The sequence below is a fragment of the Stenella coeruleoalba genome, assembly GCF_951394435.1.
Source record: "Stenella coeruleoalba genome assembly, chromosome: 10".
Taxonomy (NCBI): domain Eukaryota; kingdom Metazoa; phylum Chordata; class Mammalia; order Artiodactyla; family Delphinidae; genus Stenella; species Stenella coeruleoalba.
The window spans coordinates 57464819-57483343 of NC_137156.1; the positions used below are offsets into that span (position 1 = coordinate 57464819).

General features: G+C 52.8%; 1 protein-coding gene across 3 annotated transcripts in view; it reads left to right on the top strand.

Annotated features, from left to right (window-relative positions):
- Positions 1-420: 420 nt before the first annotated feature.
- The window catches only part of ACVR2B (activin A receptor type 2B), a 35105-nt gene continuing 17000 nt past the window's right edge, over positions 421-18525 (top strand). For all 3 annotated transcript variants that reach the window (XM_079933439.1, XM_079933441.1, XM_079933440.1), the window contains exon 1: positions 421-827. In XM_079933439.1, the coding sequence (XP_079789565.1) occupies positions 776-827 (52 nt within the window). In that variant the 5' untranslated portion in view covers positions 421-775. The remainder of the gene's footprint in view (positions 828-18525) is intronic.

An 18525-nucleotide genomic window follows, 5' to 3' on the forward strand; every position in this document is an offset into this window, starting at 1 on the left:
AGCCCAGCACTCAGGGGTCGCACGGCAGGCTGCGTTCGGGAGCTTGGGCTCCATCCAGCGCGCGAAGCAAGAATCCCGGTGCCGCGGCCCCGGGGTCCCGTGGTCCCGGGGTCCCGGGCCCAAACCGCGATCTCTGCCAGCTCGCCCTGCCTCGCCCTCCAGTCCTGCGGTTTGCACGCGCCTCGGGAACGGCGCGGGCGTGGGGCGGGGCCTCCGTGTTGTTGTTTCTCTGGGGCCCCGCCCCTGAGGGGGGCGCGGACCACGCGGCCGGAGGGCCCGCCTCCCACCCCCTCCCCTCCCAGCTCGCCCGCCTCTTTGTATCCAACATCCGGGTTTCCCCGCTGGCTCGGCTCCGCGGCCGCGGCTCAGGAGCCATTTTGGACTCAGTTCAGCTCCCCTCCCCCCACCCCTCCCCCCGTTCATGGCCCCTCCGGACTCGGCCCCTGCGCCCCGGGCCCGGGCCCAGCCCCGCCGCGCTATGCCTGAGTCGGGCGCGCCCCGGCCTGCGCCCCGCCGCCGCCCCCCGGCCCCCGCGTCGCCCCGGAGCCCGGGCCGAAGCCTGCGTCGTCCGCAGTGGCCCTGAGCCCGGCCCCGCCGTCCGGCCCTTGGAGCCTGCACGCTGCCCCGGGACGAAGGCTCGGGAAGCGCGCGGGGAACAAGACCGAAGGAAGGAGCGGGAAGAAGAGCGCAGCCGCCGCCGGGCCCTGCGCGCCCCGGGAGCGCCGCGCGGCCCTGCCCGCGGGCTCCGGGTGTCCGCGGGGCGGCGCCGCGGAACATGACGGCGCCCTGGGCGGCCCTCGCCCTCCTCTGGGGATCGCTGTGCGCCGGTAAGGACGGGGCGCGGCGTGGGGGGCGCGGGGCGGCTTCTGGCGCCGTGCGGTGTTTACCAACAAAGGGCGGGCCCGCGGCCTCCTCGCCTCACCACCTGCACCCAGCTTGCATCTCCCGGGGCGGGGACGGGGGGCTCGCGGGGCGCCCTGCTAGCTGATCTTGGGGGGATGATCTTGCCTGTGCGGCGGCCTGCGGGGCTCCGGTTCGCGGAGGCGACCCCAGGGTCGGGGTTCAGGCTACACAGGTGCGTGGAACCGAGGGAGAGTGAGAGAAAATCCCAAGCATGAGGAAGGTGGTCAAGCGGGGCAGGCAGATCTAATACGGGGGGTAGCGGGACTGTAGGTGCAGCAGCGGCTGGGGGCAGGATTGCTTGACCCTCAGAGCCACTAGGTGTAGCGAAGCGACGCGGGCCGCTTCACACAGCCCGGAGGAGTCACTTGCACCCCATCCCACCAGCGTCTGCGTGGTATTCCCCCGGAGGCGCGCCGTTGGCGCCAGCTCCTACCTGCGCCCGCTTTCCCTGCGGCGCCCCGGGACGCGAGGTGCGGCCACCCCGAGGGACTGCTTTGTTTTGGGCTCCTGGGAGGGGAGGTGGGGCGAGAAGACAAACCAACAGGTCCCTATTCGTTCTGGCCACCGGGAAGCACGTGGCGGGGGTGGGTGACTCTCGCGGCCAGCGCTCGGCTCGCGTGAGGGTGTTTGAGGGTGTGTGGTTGCGGGTGTATAAAGCGGAGTTCGCTGGGAGACCGCTTTTCCCCCAGGCCGAAGCACTGATTTTCCTCTTCTAGCGGTGCTGGGACGCGCCCTGCTCCAGTGTGCGCGCAGGGACGGGCTCCGCGCTCGGCTTCGGACGGCTGCGGGTAGCCCTGGGAAGCGTGGGGAGCCGCGCATTAAAGCTCCAGGGAGAAGCCCGGGGCGGTCTCAGAGGCCGGTGTGCTGCAGCCCGGGAGCCTGGTCCTGCGCGTCTTTGTTCCCAGCCCCCATTACACATGCAGCGCGGGTCCCCAGACGCCCGCGGTGGCAGCAGCGTAGAGTCTGGGAAACCCGCGAAGGGCGGGGCCGGGCGTGCAGGGGCGGGGCTGGGATCCCCCGGCTGCTGAGTGGGTGGGGAACGCGCATCTCCAGCTCATCCCCACTCCCACTCTACGCGCCTCCTTTGCAGTGTAGCAGGGTTTAGCTGTCGGCACCGAAGGCAAGTGAGTTCTCCGAGTGGGGCTTTGGAGCTGCGTAGCCTGAGTGCAGGGACCAAAGGATAGAGACCCCTTATTGGTACCTGGGCACAATATGGAAAGGGTGTCATGGATCTTTTGGAGACATTTCCTTTGTCGTAGATGCCGAGAGTTGGTGGTGTTGAACCTGTTCCTTTCTCTGCCTTTTAAGTGCTGCTTTGAGCTGCTTTTCCCCAAGAATGAGATCTCTGAAGTGAAAGGAAGGCATTGGCCTCTAGAGGGAAGGGCTGCAGCCTGACGACTTACTAGGCACGCAGCAGCTCACCTGACTGTCTGTGGATCCCTCCTGTAGGTGCTGGGCTTTTCCAAGACCATGTCTGCAGAGGGGGCCTCCTCCCAGGACAAGGACAGCCTCAGACCAAAACCCTGTCCCTAATTATCGCTGTCTGGCTTGGCCAGTCTCAGGTCCCTCCCTGATTATGCGGGCCAGGGCCAGGGTGGGATTGGACCCCTGGAAGGACTGTATTTCCCTTCTCTTCCCTGGCTTGGGCAGTGCTCAGCAGTGCATCTTGCAACGTGGGGCAGCCAGAGTTAGGACAGAGTCCACCAACCTGTGTTCCTGCCCTGGAGGAAAGTGGGGGTCACTGGGTGTTTCTAGTGGTGACACCAGCCAGTCCTTTGGTGGCCACTGCCCTGACTTGTGAAGAACTATGGGAAGAGCCTCGACAAGCCCAGGTGGGAGCAGAGCTGGCCCTCCTGTTCCTTTGACTTCCTTGATACCCTTCCTTCAAGTTCCTGGCTTGCTGTTTAGAAGTACCACCACTCCCTGCAGCACACAGTGCCCTTGTAGAAGGAGGATCTAGAACAGCACTGTCCAACGGAAATATAGTGTGAACCACACATATAACTTTAAATTTTTCTGGTATTTATGTTAATAAAAGGAAAAAGAAACAGGTGTGTCTTAGTCTCCTTGGGCTGACTGTGTGACTTAAACAACAACTCATTTTCTCACAGTCTGGAGGCTGGAAGTCTGAGGTCAGTGTGCCAGCATGGTCAGGTTTTGGTGAGGGTCCTCTTCCTGGCTTGCAGATGGCTGCCTTCTCACTGCATCCTCACATGGGCTTACCTGGTGCTTGGGGTGGGGAGGTGGGGGGTTTGTGGGGTTTTTTTTCCTCTTCCACTAACCCCATCATGGGGGCTGCACCCTCATGAACCAGTCTAACCCTTTGCAAAGGCCCCGTCTCCAAATACCATCGCATTGGGCATTAGGATTTCAACGTACGAATTTTGAGGGGACGCATTCAGTCCGTGACAAGGTCAAATTAACTTTAATGGTATATTTTATTTAACCTAATGTATATAAAATAATCATTTCAACTTGTAATCAATATTAAAACAGACATTCTCCAATTTTTGTACTGTCATAAAAATCCACTCTGTATTTTATACTTACAGAGCATCCCAATTCAGACTTTGCACATCTCAGATGCTCAGTAGTCTCATTTGGCTAGCGGCTACCGTGTTGGATGGTGCAGGCCTAAAAGAAGAGGCAGAATTGATGCTGCAATAATGGTCCAGGGTACTTGTTACAAGATCAGTGTTAGTTAGTTTTGCACGTCTTCTGTATTCTGTGCCTGGCCCAGTGTCCTTGGGAAACAAGTCATCTTGCTCTTGCCTTGCAGTGGATATCCCAGACACACATCTGTGTATCCCGCAAGAACTCCTGACATCTGTCTCTGTACTTGAGGTTTAGATCAGGGCCTGTGGGTTGGAGAGTGTTCTGAGTGAAATGTCAGGAGCCGCTGGCTGGGGAGGAGGACCTGATTCCTGTCTGTCACATTGGGAAGTGCAGGCCTTGACTGCTCCAAGCTGTCCTCATAGGTGGGCTTCTCTCTGACTCAAAGATACTGTCCATTTCCTCAGGGGAGAAGTGTGTGTGGAATGAGTGAAGTGACCCTCAGGCCCAGTGTAGTGGTAGGTGTCAAGGATACGGACCACAGAGTCATGGGCTGTTGGTGCCCTTCCCCAGGGAAGGGTGTCCTCTGCTACCTGTCCTTGTACCTACTAAGAATTCCAGACTCTGCCCTGTCTGGCTGGCTGGGCTGCCCTTTGGGAGGAGTGGGCACCCTCCTCAGCTCTTAGAGATGCTTCCAAGGTAGATGAGGTAAGAAACTCACCCAGACTCCCTGGCTCTCCACCTGGGTGAGGACATAAGATCTGGAACCCCATGGCCTCCCACAGCTTGGGTGGGCTGCTGTGGTGCACTGCTCTGCAGGGTCTTTCTGGGCATCTCAATTCCCAAATAGCACCTGGACTTCCCCTGGCGCTTCGCCTAAGGAACTTCCTTTCTAGGGAGCCCAGTGAAGAGTGCCCGTCCTACACCATGGGCCCCTTTGAGAATCTCATGAAAGCTGTGGACCCCTCCCCCGCAGAAAACAAATGCAAATAAGAAAGAGAACCCATGTGAGAGTATGTGCATACGTTGTGCACACTCGCTGTTTGTACTGATACCAGCTAATTATGGCCCCCTGGATTGGACTCCGTGAAGGCCTGTCTGCCCTGGCTGCCCTACCCATTGTACCAGTCCTGGCCGGGGGCTATGCACTGGGCAGGTTCCCACACTGCTGCCTCCACCTACCCTGTTCTAGCCACTGGGCATGACTTCTCCTTTACTTCTGCCTTTTGTGACCCTGCCCAGTGTTCACATGCCACCCCTGATCCACCCCCCACCCCCACCCCTTCCTTCAGGAAGCCCTCCCCTGAGTGCCTGTGTACTGCTACCTGGGAGCTTAGGGTAGTGCAAGTGAGGACCAAGAGACATCAGGTCAGAGTTTAGATCTACTTGCAGATACTGACCTGTTACCAGGGCCTGGGATCTGGCGGCTTAGGTCGGGGGGAGCTGGTCTGGGTAATACTTTTGAGAACGACACTGGGTAGACAGCCCTCAGGCAGGATCCTGGCTGGGTAGACCTCATTCTAGAGCAGCGTTTCTAAACCTTGACACTGTTGACAGTTTGGACCCCATGATTCTTTGGTGTGTGTGTGGGGGGGGGGGTGGAGGGCATCTTGTGCATTGTAGGATGTTTAGCAGTATCCCTTGGCCTCTACCCGCTAAATGCTAGTAGCACTTCCAATCGCGAAAACCGAAAATGCTCTGAGTGGAGGGGGCACAGATCACCTGATTGAGAACCTGATCTAGAATGTTCTCATGCCTTTAAAGGGACAGAGTTGTGGGCGGTGGGGTTAATGGCTAATACCACCCCCCGCCGCACACCGCCCCCCCCCCATCGGATTCAGGGTGGGAGGTTGGATTCTCAAAACCTAGGAGATTCCTGCTTCAGCCTCAGGGTTTGGTTCGAACTCGTGGTTTGGGAGTCCTGCTGGCCACCGAGGAAAGAATCCTGGCGTCCTTGAGTTTTCTCAGAAGTGGTTCGGGTTTCAGGGAGGCGGCGATTGTGGGTGGCCGGGCAGCCTGCCTGCCGCCCCCGCCCACCACCCTGACCGCGCCGCCAGGTTTGCAGCGCGCCTCGCCCGAGGGGCCGGGGCCTCTGCGCCGCGCGGCGCCCCTGTGCGCGCACCTGGCAGCCGACGTGGGCCTAGCGGAGCGCCGGGCATGCCCTCCCCGGCGAGCCCAGCAAGCGGGCTGGCTGCCGGGCGCCCTGGGGAGGCGGCGCCGCCCTGGGCCTGGAGCTCCGAGCCCGTGGACCCTGGGGCGGGGGCGCCGCCTCTCCCCAAAGGTACGGGTGCGCGGCTCCACCCTGGCCGCGGGGAGGTGCGGTAGACTGCACGGCGGGAGACGGGACTGCGCCCGCACCGCGCGGGCCCAGACCCCGGGGTTGATCTCTACCGGCGCCTGTTGGTTGTGCTTGGCAGGCTGGCAGCCGGTGTTTGTCCTCCGCTCCTCCCCCCACCTACTCGTGGCTCGGCTGGGGAGCTTTATGGGGTCTCCTCTCTGATCTTGAACTCGGCAAAACACAGCTTGCTGAACTGGCAACGGATTACAGACGCTTCTTAGAGTAGGAGGAAGCACTCCCAAAGCTTCAGTTTCCAAGTTCTCCATGTCGCTGGTGTGTGAAGTGCTTATTTTAAAGGTTTTTTGTTTGTTTGTTTGTTTGTTTGCTGGGGTTGAGACTCTGCTTCCATCTCTTGGAGTCTTTCCAAAGTGGACTTTGTTGCCATCTCAGGATTCTTTATTTTTTTTCCCTTCCCTTCCATTCTGTCACCTGTTCTTTGTTCCAGAATAGACACCCACCCCCTTGTTTGGGGCTTCCTTTTTGGCCTTTCTCCACCAGACTCAGAGGCCTGCCATCCCAGCCCCAGAGGTGCCTGGTCCTTGAGGTCCTGGTGGTGCTGCTCCTGGAGGCCTAGGTTGTTGGGTGGGGGCGGGGATGGGGGAGAGTAGAGTCCGCTGCCCTCTTCTGAGTCTGTTTTTAAAGTTTCTCAGTGCTGTTTTTGTCTGAGACAATGGTAGGTACTGGAAACCAACTGGTAATGCAGGCCGAGGTTGTTTGGGGGTCAGCTGTGCCTCCCCTGGCCCAGGATCAGTCGTGGCTTCCCGCATTTGGACAGCCCCATGCCTTGCCCTGGTTATCCCAGTCTGGCTGTACACATACATGCACCTTTTTCAAACTCTCTCAGGGACTGGCAGCCCTAGCTGGGTGTTTTCATTCATGGGCACGTGATTGCTGGGACTGGGGGTTGGAAAGGAAGCCTGCCCCAGTGGGTGCATGTGAGTCCTCCTCCCAGGGGCCTTCTAGGGGCTGGGCCTGCCACTCAGTGGGACTTCTCTGCCTGGTTTCTGGGCTGGAGCTGAGGCGTTCTGTGAGCTGAGCGCATGTTCTTGTTTGCAAACGTTTCTCTACCGACTATTTCAGTTCCACTCTGACAACCAAGGAGGCTAAAATTAGTTCCGGGGAAGGAAAAGGAAGGCTGCTTGGAAACCCAAGCCCTTGGCTGGAGGATGGAGGAGGCTGCTTCCTGGGGCTTGGGCCCAGCATTTCGGAAGATGTGACCAGACAGCTGTTGTCTGTCCATCTGAGGAGAGGGAGGGGCCCCTGCTTACCTCCTAGACCTGAACCAGTGAAAACAGGAGGCTGACTTGGAAGCTGACGCTCTTGAGTGTTGATGCCAGGATGTTTTTTCCTTCTGGCTTGCAGTGGTGCCCAGTGTTTTTAGGTATGAGGACAATGCCTCTTAATGTCCAGTGTCATTGACGGTCCTCCTTCCCCCTTCCCCCTCATTGATTCAGAAAGCATGCATGAGTTCTCAGAGCCTTGGGCTGGCAATCGTGGGTTAAGAAACCCTTACTTTATATCCTGTTTGGGAATTTCCTTTTTACCCAAGTTTTACATTCCCTTCAGGTGCTCACAAGCCAGGCAGACCAGGGCCTTCCTTGGAACTGCTGGCTTGGGTGGGAGTGTGGGTGGGAGTTAGAGGAGAGCCCTGTGGTCCAGGCCTCATAAGTAGAGAGCCCTTTGTGCCCTGAGGGCAGAGGAGATCAGGGTTCATCTGCAGCTGGGGCTTAGAAAATAGAGGGGCAGAGAAGTTAGGTGAATTCTGGTTTCCCTTCCCACCTGGCTGGCCCCTCCTGTGAACCCGCTACCTGAGAGTGGGTCCTGCAGGACTATGTGGGGGAGGAGAGCCAGGGCAATGCGGTCCTGTCTCCCCTACCCTGAAAAACCCCTCCCAAGTCTGCCCTCATCCAGGGGTCTCCTGGTTAGCCACCCTGACATATAGTTGAGTGGTGGTCACATTGGCCATAACTTCTTTTCCCATTTAAAATTTTATTAATTTTTAGTTTTACGAGTAATACATACGGATTCAGTTGCAGAAATTTAGATATTACAGATAAAACCGGGGTGTCTTTTACCAGCCTGGTCCGCCATCTGAGTCCTCCTCCAGAAGTGAGCCTTCTCAGGTTGGTGGATATCTTCTAGACGTTTGACATATGTATCTATAGAAGTACTTAGAGAAATAAAGCTTTTTTTTTTTAACCTAAAATGGTATTACTCTTTTTCAAATACTTAGCTGAAATATAAAATATGTATAGGATAGCGTAATTATCATAAGTGACATCTTGAGGAATTTTCACAAACTGAATATGCTGATATAATCAGCATTCAGATTGAGAATCAGAAATTTACTGCCCTCTCCCCAAGCAAGCCCTCTCTTGCTCCATTCCAGTCTCTACCCCTAAACCCCTAAGGGTAACCACTATCCCGACTTCTAACAGCATATGTTATTTTGGCCTGTCACTGTGCTTTAAATGAATGGAACGTTACAGGATGAACTGCTTTATGTCCATCTTTTGCTCACCATGTTTTGTGACTTGCGTCCGTGTTCTCGCGTGTCATGGCCTTTTTCTTTTAGCTGTGCCGTGCGGCATGTGGGATCTTAGTTCCCCCAACCAGAGGTTGAACCCATGAACCCTGCATTGGAAGTGCAGAGTCTTAACCACTGGACTGCCAGGGAAGTCCCTGTCATGGCTTTTTAAACTCAGAGATCTGTTCTGGCAATCTTGTTAATTATATGGATCTACCTCAGTCTTTTTATTTATTTATTTACTTTTATTTATTTATTTTTGGCCCGCTGGGTCTTCATTGCTGCTCTTGGACTTCCTCTAGTTGCGGTGAGCGGGGGCTACTCTTCGTTGCGGTGCACTGGCTTCTCATTGCCGTGGCTTCTCTTGTTGCGGAGCACAGGCTCTAGGCACGTGGGCTAAAGTAGTTGTGGCATGTGGGCTTCAGTAGTTGTGGCTCGCGGGCTCTAGAGCTCAGGCTCAGTAGTTGTGGCGCACGGGCTTAGTTGCTTCGCCGCATGTGGGATCTTCCCGGACCAGGGCTCGAACCCATGTCCCCTGCATTGGTAGGCGGATTCTTAACCACTGTGCCGCCAGGGAAGCCCCAGGACATGTGTATTTTAAATTTTGATAGATATCGAGAAACGATTATACATGGTTATACTGTGTCTTGGTGGTGGTGGTGATGGTGGTGGTGTGTGTGTCCTGTGTAATGTTAGATTATAGAGGTTGGAAATAGCCCACCTGATGAAGGGTGCCCGGACAGGGAGGGTGCTCACTTCCACTGACCTGGTATCTCAGGAGCGCCAGAGAGGCTGCTTCCCATGTCTGAGGCTCCTGGTTACTGTGCCGACAAAGGGGAGGTGGCAGTGGACTAGCCAGGATATGGTCTGGGTTTGGGGTGGTTGTGCATGTGTGTGTCTGTGTGTGCTCACTAGCTAGGCTCCATGCTGCCTCCACCTCTCAGAGAGACTGAGGCTCTTGCCGAAGGTAGTGGGGAGCAGGGCTATACTGGTGCACCCTGTGTGTTTGACAGGCTCTGGGCATGGAGGGATCCTGAAGTCATGTGTGATGATAATGGTGGTAGGAGGTATGGGAGAAACTTGTAAAAGGATTATTTTAGAGTCTGGTGAGAGGCTTTTCACACCAGAACGGGTTCTGGTGAGCTTCAATTCCTGGCTGAGTGTGTGCCGCGTTCCCTCGCACGATCTTCTGCCTTAACTGGCTGAAGAATTAAAGAAGACAATTTGAGACGACTTGTTCTCCAAAGCCCCTGCTTTCCTAGTCCCTTCTTCAGCATGCTCTCTACTCTTTCACTACCATTTTACTGGGATTCCTTGTGTGAGCTCCCATGTCAGGCCCTGCTCGTGGAGTTAGGTGGAAGTGGGTTAAGGGTACTGTTTCCAGTGTAAATGATGTCCCAGTCAGCTTTCCCACATTGTACAGGTGATGTGCACTGTCTGTGTATTAATCGGCTCAGGCTTCTATACCATGGAATACCACGGACTGGGTGGCTTAAACAACAGAAATTAGTTTTCACAGTTCTGGAGGCTTGAAGTCCAAGACCAAGTTGCTGTCAGGATTGGTTCTTGGTGAGTCCTTTCTCCTTGGCTTGTGGATAGCTGCCTTCTTGCTGTGTCCTCACCCAGCCTTCTCTCTGGGTGTGTACACTCCTGGTGTCTCTTCTTCTTCTTTATAAGGACATCAGTCTTGTTGGGTTAGGGCCCCACCCATATGGCCTTAATTGACCTTAATTGCCTCTTTAGAGACCTTATTTCCTAGGACAGTCACATCGGTGGTTATGAATTTTGGAGGGGGACACAATTCAGTTCCTAAGGGTCTGAAATAATAAAGTTGGTTGAAAGTGAATTTTCCTCTTGAATTACACTTTGGAATGGAAGTTACTTTTTTCAGGACTCTGCTTTGGGGTCAGTGTTCTTCTCAATTGACACTTTCTATGGGTAGTCTTATCTCTACACTGGTATCTCAGTTGTTGTGTTTGTGTAGAGGTATCCCCTTTGGGTACTATATATGGTCCTGAAAATATATCTAAAACCTGGGTTAAAAGTAGATATGGAGAGTTCCTCTTTTGATGATCAGGACCAACCCTCTTTCTGAAAGCACCTGAAAAGATGGACAAACTGAGAAAACATCTCTGGTTGAAAGCATTGTACAGCTATCTCTCAATGCTGAGACGTACCAGGCCAGGATATGTGTGAGAAAAGAGGGCTTGGGTGGTGACTTTTACATTTGACTCTGTTTTCAGTTCCATACGGGCACCTGAAAAGCTGAGCCTTGCATTTGATCGCCTTGGGCTAGGAAGACAGGAATTGGAGTTCTAAAGAGAGGGTGGGTATAGTGAGCCCCTCTTTTTGGGTTGGGACCCCAAAGATGTAGAGGTGAGGGGGAGGCAAAAGAAGACAAACTCTAAAGTGGAATGAAGATGTGAGATGGTAGAAATCATGTTGCTTCTCAGCTTTCTCCACAGCCAGATTAGGAGTCTGTGCGATCAGTGGCCACTTGTTATATTTGCTTTCCAACTTCAGAACTTCATTCCTGTGGTGCTTTCCCATTCTTTTTGTCCTTAAAAACCTTTTCTCTGCTGTGGTTTTAGTGGGGCTACAGGAGAGAGCAAAAATAGCATTTGTGTATAATCCTTGCCCTTTACCTGGAAGCTCTCTCACCACTGTCCTTCAGGAATGATGGGCCCTGGAGAAAGGCAAGTGTTTCAGAGAATGGCCCTGGACCCACACCTTGTTCCGTGGATGGTGCCAAGGAATTGTTTACAAAGTTCGAGGTTGGAAGTGACTTGAGGTGACCTAGCTTGATTCCTTGTTCCTAGGCTGATAGAGCTCCTTTCGTCACCCTTGGGGATGGCTCTTGAACTTCCATTTCTGGCAATAATAGTGAACAAAACAGCTGAGAAACCTCTTCATACAAGACACATAGAAATGCTGGATAAAGTATAGCAAATATCCTTTTTACTTTTTTTTTTTTTTTTTTTGCGGTATGCGGGCCTCTTACTGTTGTGGCCTCTCCCGTTGCGGAGCACAGGCTCCGGACGTGCAGGCTCAGCGGCCACGGCTCACAGGCCCAGCCGCTCCGCGGTATGTGGGATCTTCCCGGACCGGTGCACGAACCCGTGTCCCCTGCATCGGCAGGCGGACTCTCAACCACTGCGCCACCAGGGAAGCCCCAAATATCCTTTTTAAATGTATATGCATGATTGCATGTATAACAAAGTAAGGGACAAGCAAGAGTGGGCTGGAAGCTAGAGCTGTACCGCTTCACTGGTTAAAGCTGCTTTTTCCTGGGGGACTTTGCCTCTCTCCATAATTTAGAGATGTGGGTTTAGTAGCAGTGTGTGAGGCACAGGAGATAAGATGTGGAATTGAGACTGAGGCTCTCACATGATAAGACTTCCACAGCATTATTCATTCAGTGAAAGTATGGACTAGAGGGAGCATTCTTTTGCTGATAAAGGGAATAGATAATAAAATTGTTGGTTGGTGGGGGGTGGGTAGTTTCACTTGAGAATTTGTAACCATAGATCTGTGCTTCCATGAGCTTGGAGTTGGAGTATATACCATCTGTGTTTCCTGGGAGTTAAGTAATTAAAGTGATTCCAGATTGGTAATGTCCTAGAGAATTTGGCAGAATTTGGCAGAAGCAAAAATATAAATTATCTCTGGAAGTTTGCCCCCTCAAACTTGGCTTCACTTTTTATTCCCACAGAAAAGGCCCCCACTGAACACAAGCGTATCCAAAAACAGAATCCAAAATTCCAAAACACACAGGGAAACAAGATACCATGAGTGAAATCATCAAAAGTAACAAGTGGCAGAAATAGATGTTCAGGAAGTTAAATTATGGAATTAGAAGTGAGGGATTTGGAAGTATGACAAAGAACAGAAGTATCAAAATTGACCAAGAAGGTTTTTTTAAAAATAAAACTTCTAGGGACTTCCCTCGTGGCACAGTGGATAGGAATCTGCCAGCCATTGCAGGGGACCTGGGTTCGATCCCTATCCGGGAAGATCCCACATTTTACAGAGCAACTAAGCCTGTGAGCCACAACTACTGAGCCTGCATGCCACAACTACTGAAGCCTGTGTGCCCTAAAGCCTGTGCTCTGCAGCAAGAGAAGCCACCACAGTGAGAAGCCTGCACACTGCAAAGAAGAGTAGCCCCCACTCGCCACACGCACAGCAATGGAGACCCAATGCAGCCAGAAAAAAAAAAAATAGAACTTCTAGAAATAAAAAAATAGATTAATTGAATTTATAAATTAAATAGAAGAACTAAACAGCAGATTAGACCCAGCTAAAGAGAAAATTAATGAATTGGAAGTTAGACCTGTGGAATTATCTGTATTGGTGCTTAGACACAGAATTGAAAATTGTGAAAGCAGAGTTAAGAGACTGGGAATGGTCTGATACTTGTAATAGGAATTTCAGAATCATAGAGTAGGGAGATGGCAATATTCAAATTGATAAAAGCCAAGAATTTTTCAGGATTGATGAAAGACATGAATCATCAGATTAAAAGCATATTCTTCCAAGCAGTACAAAGAAATTTAAACATGGACTTAGACACATAGCTCATAGTGAAAGAAGCAGATCTAAGAAAGCAGCCAGAGGGAAAAGATAGAGTATTTACAAAGTTAAACTAATAGTAGACGTTTCAGCAATAATGATGGAAGCCAGAAGACAGTGGAATAATATTTTCAAAATGCTGAGAGAAAATAACTCAACCTAAAAGTTTATGTTCTTCTAAACTGTCAGTGAGGAAAAAGAACAAACTAACATTTTCAGAAAGATGAACAAAGGCTTCTGTACCAAAAGATCTTTACTGAAAGAAGATGTTCGTCAGGAAGGACAGTGGTCCTAGAAGGAAGAGTGGAGCTCTTCCTTCTAGGAAGGGTGAGCAGACAAGCTGGAGAATGTATGGACTAATAAGAAAATGCTGGGCTTCCCTGGTGGTGCAGTGGTTAAGAATCCACCTGCCAATGCAGGGGACACGGGTTCGAGCCCTGGTCTGGGAAGATCCTACATGCCACAGAGCAACTAAGCCCGTGCGCCACAACTACTGAGCCTGCGCTCTAGAGCCCGCGAGCCACAACTACTGAGCCTGTGTGCCACAACTACTGAAGCCCGCACGCCTAGAGCCCGTGCTCTGCAACAAGAGAAGCCACCACAATGAGAAGCCCGTGCATTGCAATGAAGAGTAGCCCCCACTCACTGCAACCAGAGAAAAGCCTGCTCGCAGGAACAGAGACTCAATGCAGCCAAAAATAAAATTAAATTAAATTAAAAAAAAAAAAAGAAAATGCTGACTTTATAAAACACAGATAATATCTGCTTTGGGAGGCGGATAAGAAGAACAACTGATTAAATGTGGAACACAGATATTATGTTAAACTAATTTAATGTAAGTTGGAAGGAGGTAATTGGAGTTAGAACAATTAAGTTCTAATGAGGGATGGAAGAGATGTTGATTAACTTCAGGCTTTTAGCATAAATGTACATATTAAAACTTAAAGGCTAGCTTATAATAGGATAGAAATAGGGTACATTACTTCCAGACCAGAAGTGGCTGAAATAATGGAATTTAAAAAGATAATTCAAGGTGGTAGCAGTAGAGAAAAAACAAATTTAAACATAGTGGTAATCATAAATGTAACAGGAGTCAATTCTAGGATCAAAGACAGTGTTAGATTGAGTTGGGATAAAAAAAGATACAGAAAGATTTAAAATAAAAGTTGGAAAAAGATAAACTGGGAAAATACTACAAGAAATGTCATATAGCTATGCTAGTGTCACATAAAGTAGACTTTCTGGCAAAGAGCAAACAAATAAATCAAGGGGGTTACTATGTAGGAAGAAAAGTTTTATTGGAATCTGTAAAAACTTTCTATAACCCAAAGGAAAAGCAGCCCAGCAGAAAAATGGGAATGGGTGCGAACAGGCAGGTCTCAGAAGGGGCTGATGAACACAAACATGATCACTCTCACAAGCAGTCAGGAAATGTGGATCAAAACCATGATGTGCGATTTCACCCTGACCAGGTGAGCACATATCGGGCTGACGGTGTGGCTCAGGGGGGCTGGAGTCTGTTGGGCACATAAATTGGTACATCCACTTGGGAGAACAGTGTGACTGTATCCAGTGAGTTGGAGATGCTCATCCTTATGTCCCATATCTCTAACGTGTGGCTGTATTTCCTAGAGAAATGCACGCTCATGGGCACCAGAAAACATGCAAAAGGGGATTCAGGAGGGTTCACAGAGGCAGTGCTTAAGTCAGTAAATGTTGTAAATGACCTAAAGGTCCAACAGGAGGATGGACACTTAGTTTGTGGTCAGGCCATACAGGGGACTGTTCTGTAGCACTGAGAATAAAGGCGTCACAGAGCATGTAAAGGGCGTGTACTCTAGATCCAGGCTGCCTGGTTTCAGAACCTGGTTTTGACATTTAATAAGTAACTTGGGTAGAGTTATCCTCTTGTGTGAAAGAAGTTCAAAGAAACATAGGCACGTTTAGGATTCTTTTCTGCCTCTTGTATGTATGTGCCATTCCACCCTTGCGTGTCCACACACACACGTGTGTGTGTGTATGTGTGTGTGTCTGTCTGTCTTCTCTCTCGTGCTCTAGCCCTCCCCTTCGCCCACCCCCTCACCTCCATTTAGGTTCCCTTGATCCCCCCCGCCACGGGCCATCCTCACTCCAGTCGTGGGAAGATGGTGAAGATGCTCCTGTGTGGATTGGGGGAGGTGGAGGCATAAACTTGGATACAGACACTGTGGCAGGGAGCCCTCACCTTCAGGACCCTTGGCTCCTCTGGAGGAACCTGCGGGGACAGCAGGTGCTCAGCTGACGGCTGGGCCCCCTGAGGGGGCAGGGCTGGGGAGCCTGAAGCAGGGCCTCCCGGGAAGAAAGCCTGGCCGCTGTGTGTGTGGGGGGCTGCCCCTCCTCTCTGGGCAGACCTGGGTGCTGGACCACGAGGGAGAAGGCTAGGCTCGCCTTGCGCGGCCCCCTCTCGGGCGTGGCGGCTCCTGGGGGGTGCACTGGTGCAAGGGGCCTGAGGTGGACGTGGTGGCTGGCACCGCATTCTCACCACTCTACAGTGTAGGTGGGCTGTGCCCACAGGGAGGCGGGGGCTGCCGAGGGGCCTCCAGGAGCCAGGGGCAGGGTGCAGTGGCCCACTGGCTACTGGGGTGCGCGCTACTTCTGGGAGTTGTTGGCTGAGCTAGATGCACCCCAAGGCCAGAGCTCAGGGGACCCCAGGGGAGGCGTGGCCCCTCTAGCTCCAAACCCTCCCACCAAGGCTCTGCCTCACCTCTTCCTCCCTCTTCCTCTCCCTACTGGATTTTCCCCTTGTCTCCCCAGTGCAAGTCGGGTACCTCCAAAGTCAGCTGGCCTGGGAAATAGACCTCAAGTGTCAAAGCCCATCATTTAGGTGCATCCCGCTCCTGGAATGTGGGTTCTGAGTAGAATCTGCATATATTCTTTCTTTTGGTGGTGGTGCGTGTCCAGGAGCGGGGTTTCTCTGTTCTCCCTGGACTGGGGGCTAAGGGAGCACTGGGGGCATCTTTCTGCCGAGGTGTAGGCCCCTTGGAACATAAGGGCTGCCTGCTGGGGACACTGGCGCTTGTATACCTGCTTCCTTTGGAGGCTGCCGGTTGGGTTGGCTGGTGCTCAGGGGTAGAGTGAGCCCCTTGCCCAGGCGTCTGGGGGGAGGTTCCCCACAGGGCTCTGAGGCAGCACGTGAGAGGGATGGGCGAGTGGGCTGGGATCGGGGAGCCTCCTCTGCAGGGGGCCCCGGCTCTGTGAGTGTGGGCAGGAACCCTGTGTCTGTTAAAAGGCGGAGGCAGCCTTGTGGTTGGAGTGTTGCCAGAGGCTATAAATAGCTGAGTGTGTGCAGAAGCGGAGTGCCAGGGAGGAGGGGGAATCCCTCTCCAGCTGGCAGCAGAGCCTGGGTGTGGTGAGGGGGGGCATGGAGTCTCCCAGTCTCCCCTGGTCCCCCTGGGGCTCTGAATGCAAAGCTCTTTCAGGTTGGGTATGCACACTCCCAGCCTGACAGGGCAGGGAGCTTGTGCTGTGATGAAGTGGCATAGGCAGCAGGGCGTGTCAGGCTCTAATGTAACAGCCAATGTGCCAGGCATTGTGCTAACCAGCATTAAAATGCATTAACTCATCTCGCTCTTGGAACAGCCAAGGAAGTAGGTTCTGTTATCATCCCCTTTTCATGAGTGGGGAAACGGAGGCACGGGGTGGCTGGATCACTTGCCAGTAAGCATCAGAACCAGGACTTGAACGGGGTCACGGGCACCTTTTGTTTCCAGTAGGAGGATCTTGTCAGGTGGGGGTCCAGTGTCATCCTGAACCCTTGGGTCCTACCTGGAGCCTTGAGATTTGGACTTCCCAGCCCTGACCACCTGGGTCCTGGCCACACGGTAGTGGCCAGAGGGGTCTCTGCCTGATCAGCAGCTTGGAGAGAGGAGCTGGGCCAGCCTTGGGCCATTCCTGATGTCTGCTGGCCTCTCTTGTTCGGGCTCCTTGCCTTATACAGGGGGTGGGGGCTTGTTGTCTGAGTGGAGATGGAAGCTCCCCTGAGGACCCTAGGGCTTGGGCTGCAGGCTGAGGCCACCCCTCCTGTTTTCCCCTCCCTTCAGAATTCTGCTGTAGCCAGGAGATAACTCTGTCCTTCTGTCCTTCTGTCTGGTCCTTCCTTCCTTCATACATCCATCCATCTATCCGGTCTGTGTCTGGAACTGGTTCTAGTACTCAAGACAGTCAAGGCTTCTGCAGTTAAAGCATCAGCTTTGCAGTCCTGTGGGGGAAGCCTGACATTTAAAAAGCAGTTGTCAGGCACATTTGTAATGATTTGTCTCTTTCTTTCTTTTTATTAAAATTATTTCTTTTTTAAATTTTTGTCTGTGTTGGGTCTTCGTTGCTGCGTGTGGGCTCTCTCTAGCTGCGGCGAGCAGGGGCCACTCTTCGTTGTGCTGTGCGGGCTTCTCATCACGGTGGTCTCTCTCGTTGGGGAGCATGGTCTCCAGGTGCACAGGCTTCAGCAGTTGTGGCTCGCGGGCTCTAGAGCGCAGGCTCAGTTGTTGTGGCGCACAGGCTTAGTTGCTCAGCAGAATGTGGGATCTTCCCCGACCAGTGATCAAACCCGTGTCCCCTGCATTGGCAGGCGGATTCCCAACCACTGTGCCACCAGCGAAGTCCCTGTTTTGTTTCTTACATGAGTGTTCATTATGTTATTTTCTCTGGGGAGTTATCTTTGGTTACATTATTTTTATACTTCTTGAATGTCTGAAATAATCCTTTAAACAACAACAGGCAATTAGTCAAGGGTGATAAATTAGGTGATGGAGGAAGCACAAAGGCCTGTGGAAGTAGAGAGAGAAGAGCCAAAATATAAAGGAGAAAGTTGTGAGCGTCTTGCAGCCAGAGGTGATAACTTGTGCTAAGCCCAGAAGCCCAGCTTGGGGGTCTGCCCCACAGGTCAGGTCTCCTGGGACCCCTACTAGAATTGCTGCTGTGGATGCAGTGGGCCCCCTGAGCCCTGTGGACTGGGGGCTTTGCAGAGCACAGCCGCCGAATGCGCTGCAGGTGGGCAGGAGCCTGTGGGCATTGTCGGCGTCAGCCTCGGCCCTGCGGCTGGTGCTCAACTCAGCCTTTGGTCTCCGAGGTCCACCCCATCCCCTCAGCCCTGTTTCTCACTAGTGGAGCTGCTCTGAGACAAGGCAGAGACGGCGGCAGGAACCTGCCCTTCTAGTTTCTCAGACGTGGTCCCAGAGGTCTGCATCAGAACCACCCGAGACAGAGGGGGTTGGTTAAAGACATAGATCCAAGGACTTCCCTAGTGGCGCAGTGGTTAAGACTCCACGCTCCCAATGCAGGGGGCCCGGGTTCGATCCTTGGTCAGGGAACTACATCCCACATGCATGCCGCAACTAAGAGTTCTCATGCCACAGCTGAGGAGGCTGCCTGCTGCAACTAAGACCCGGCACAACCAAATAAATAAATTAAATGAATAAAATTTAAAAAAAAATGTAGATCCTGCCCCCACTCCAAATGGATGGGTCTGGGCAGGGCCCAGGAATATGCATTCTTAAAAAAAATTATTTGGTTGGGCAGGGTCTTAGTTGCGGCAGGCAGGCTCCTTAGTTGCAGCACGTGGGCTCCTTAGTTGTGGCATGTGAACTCTTGGTTGCGG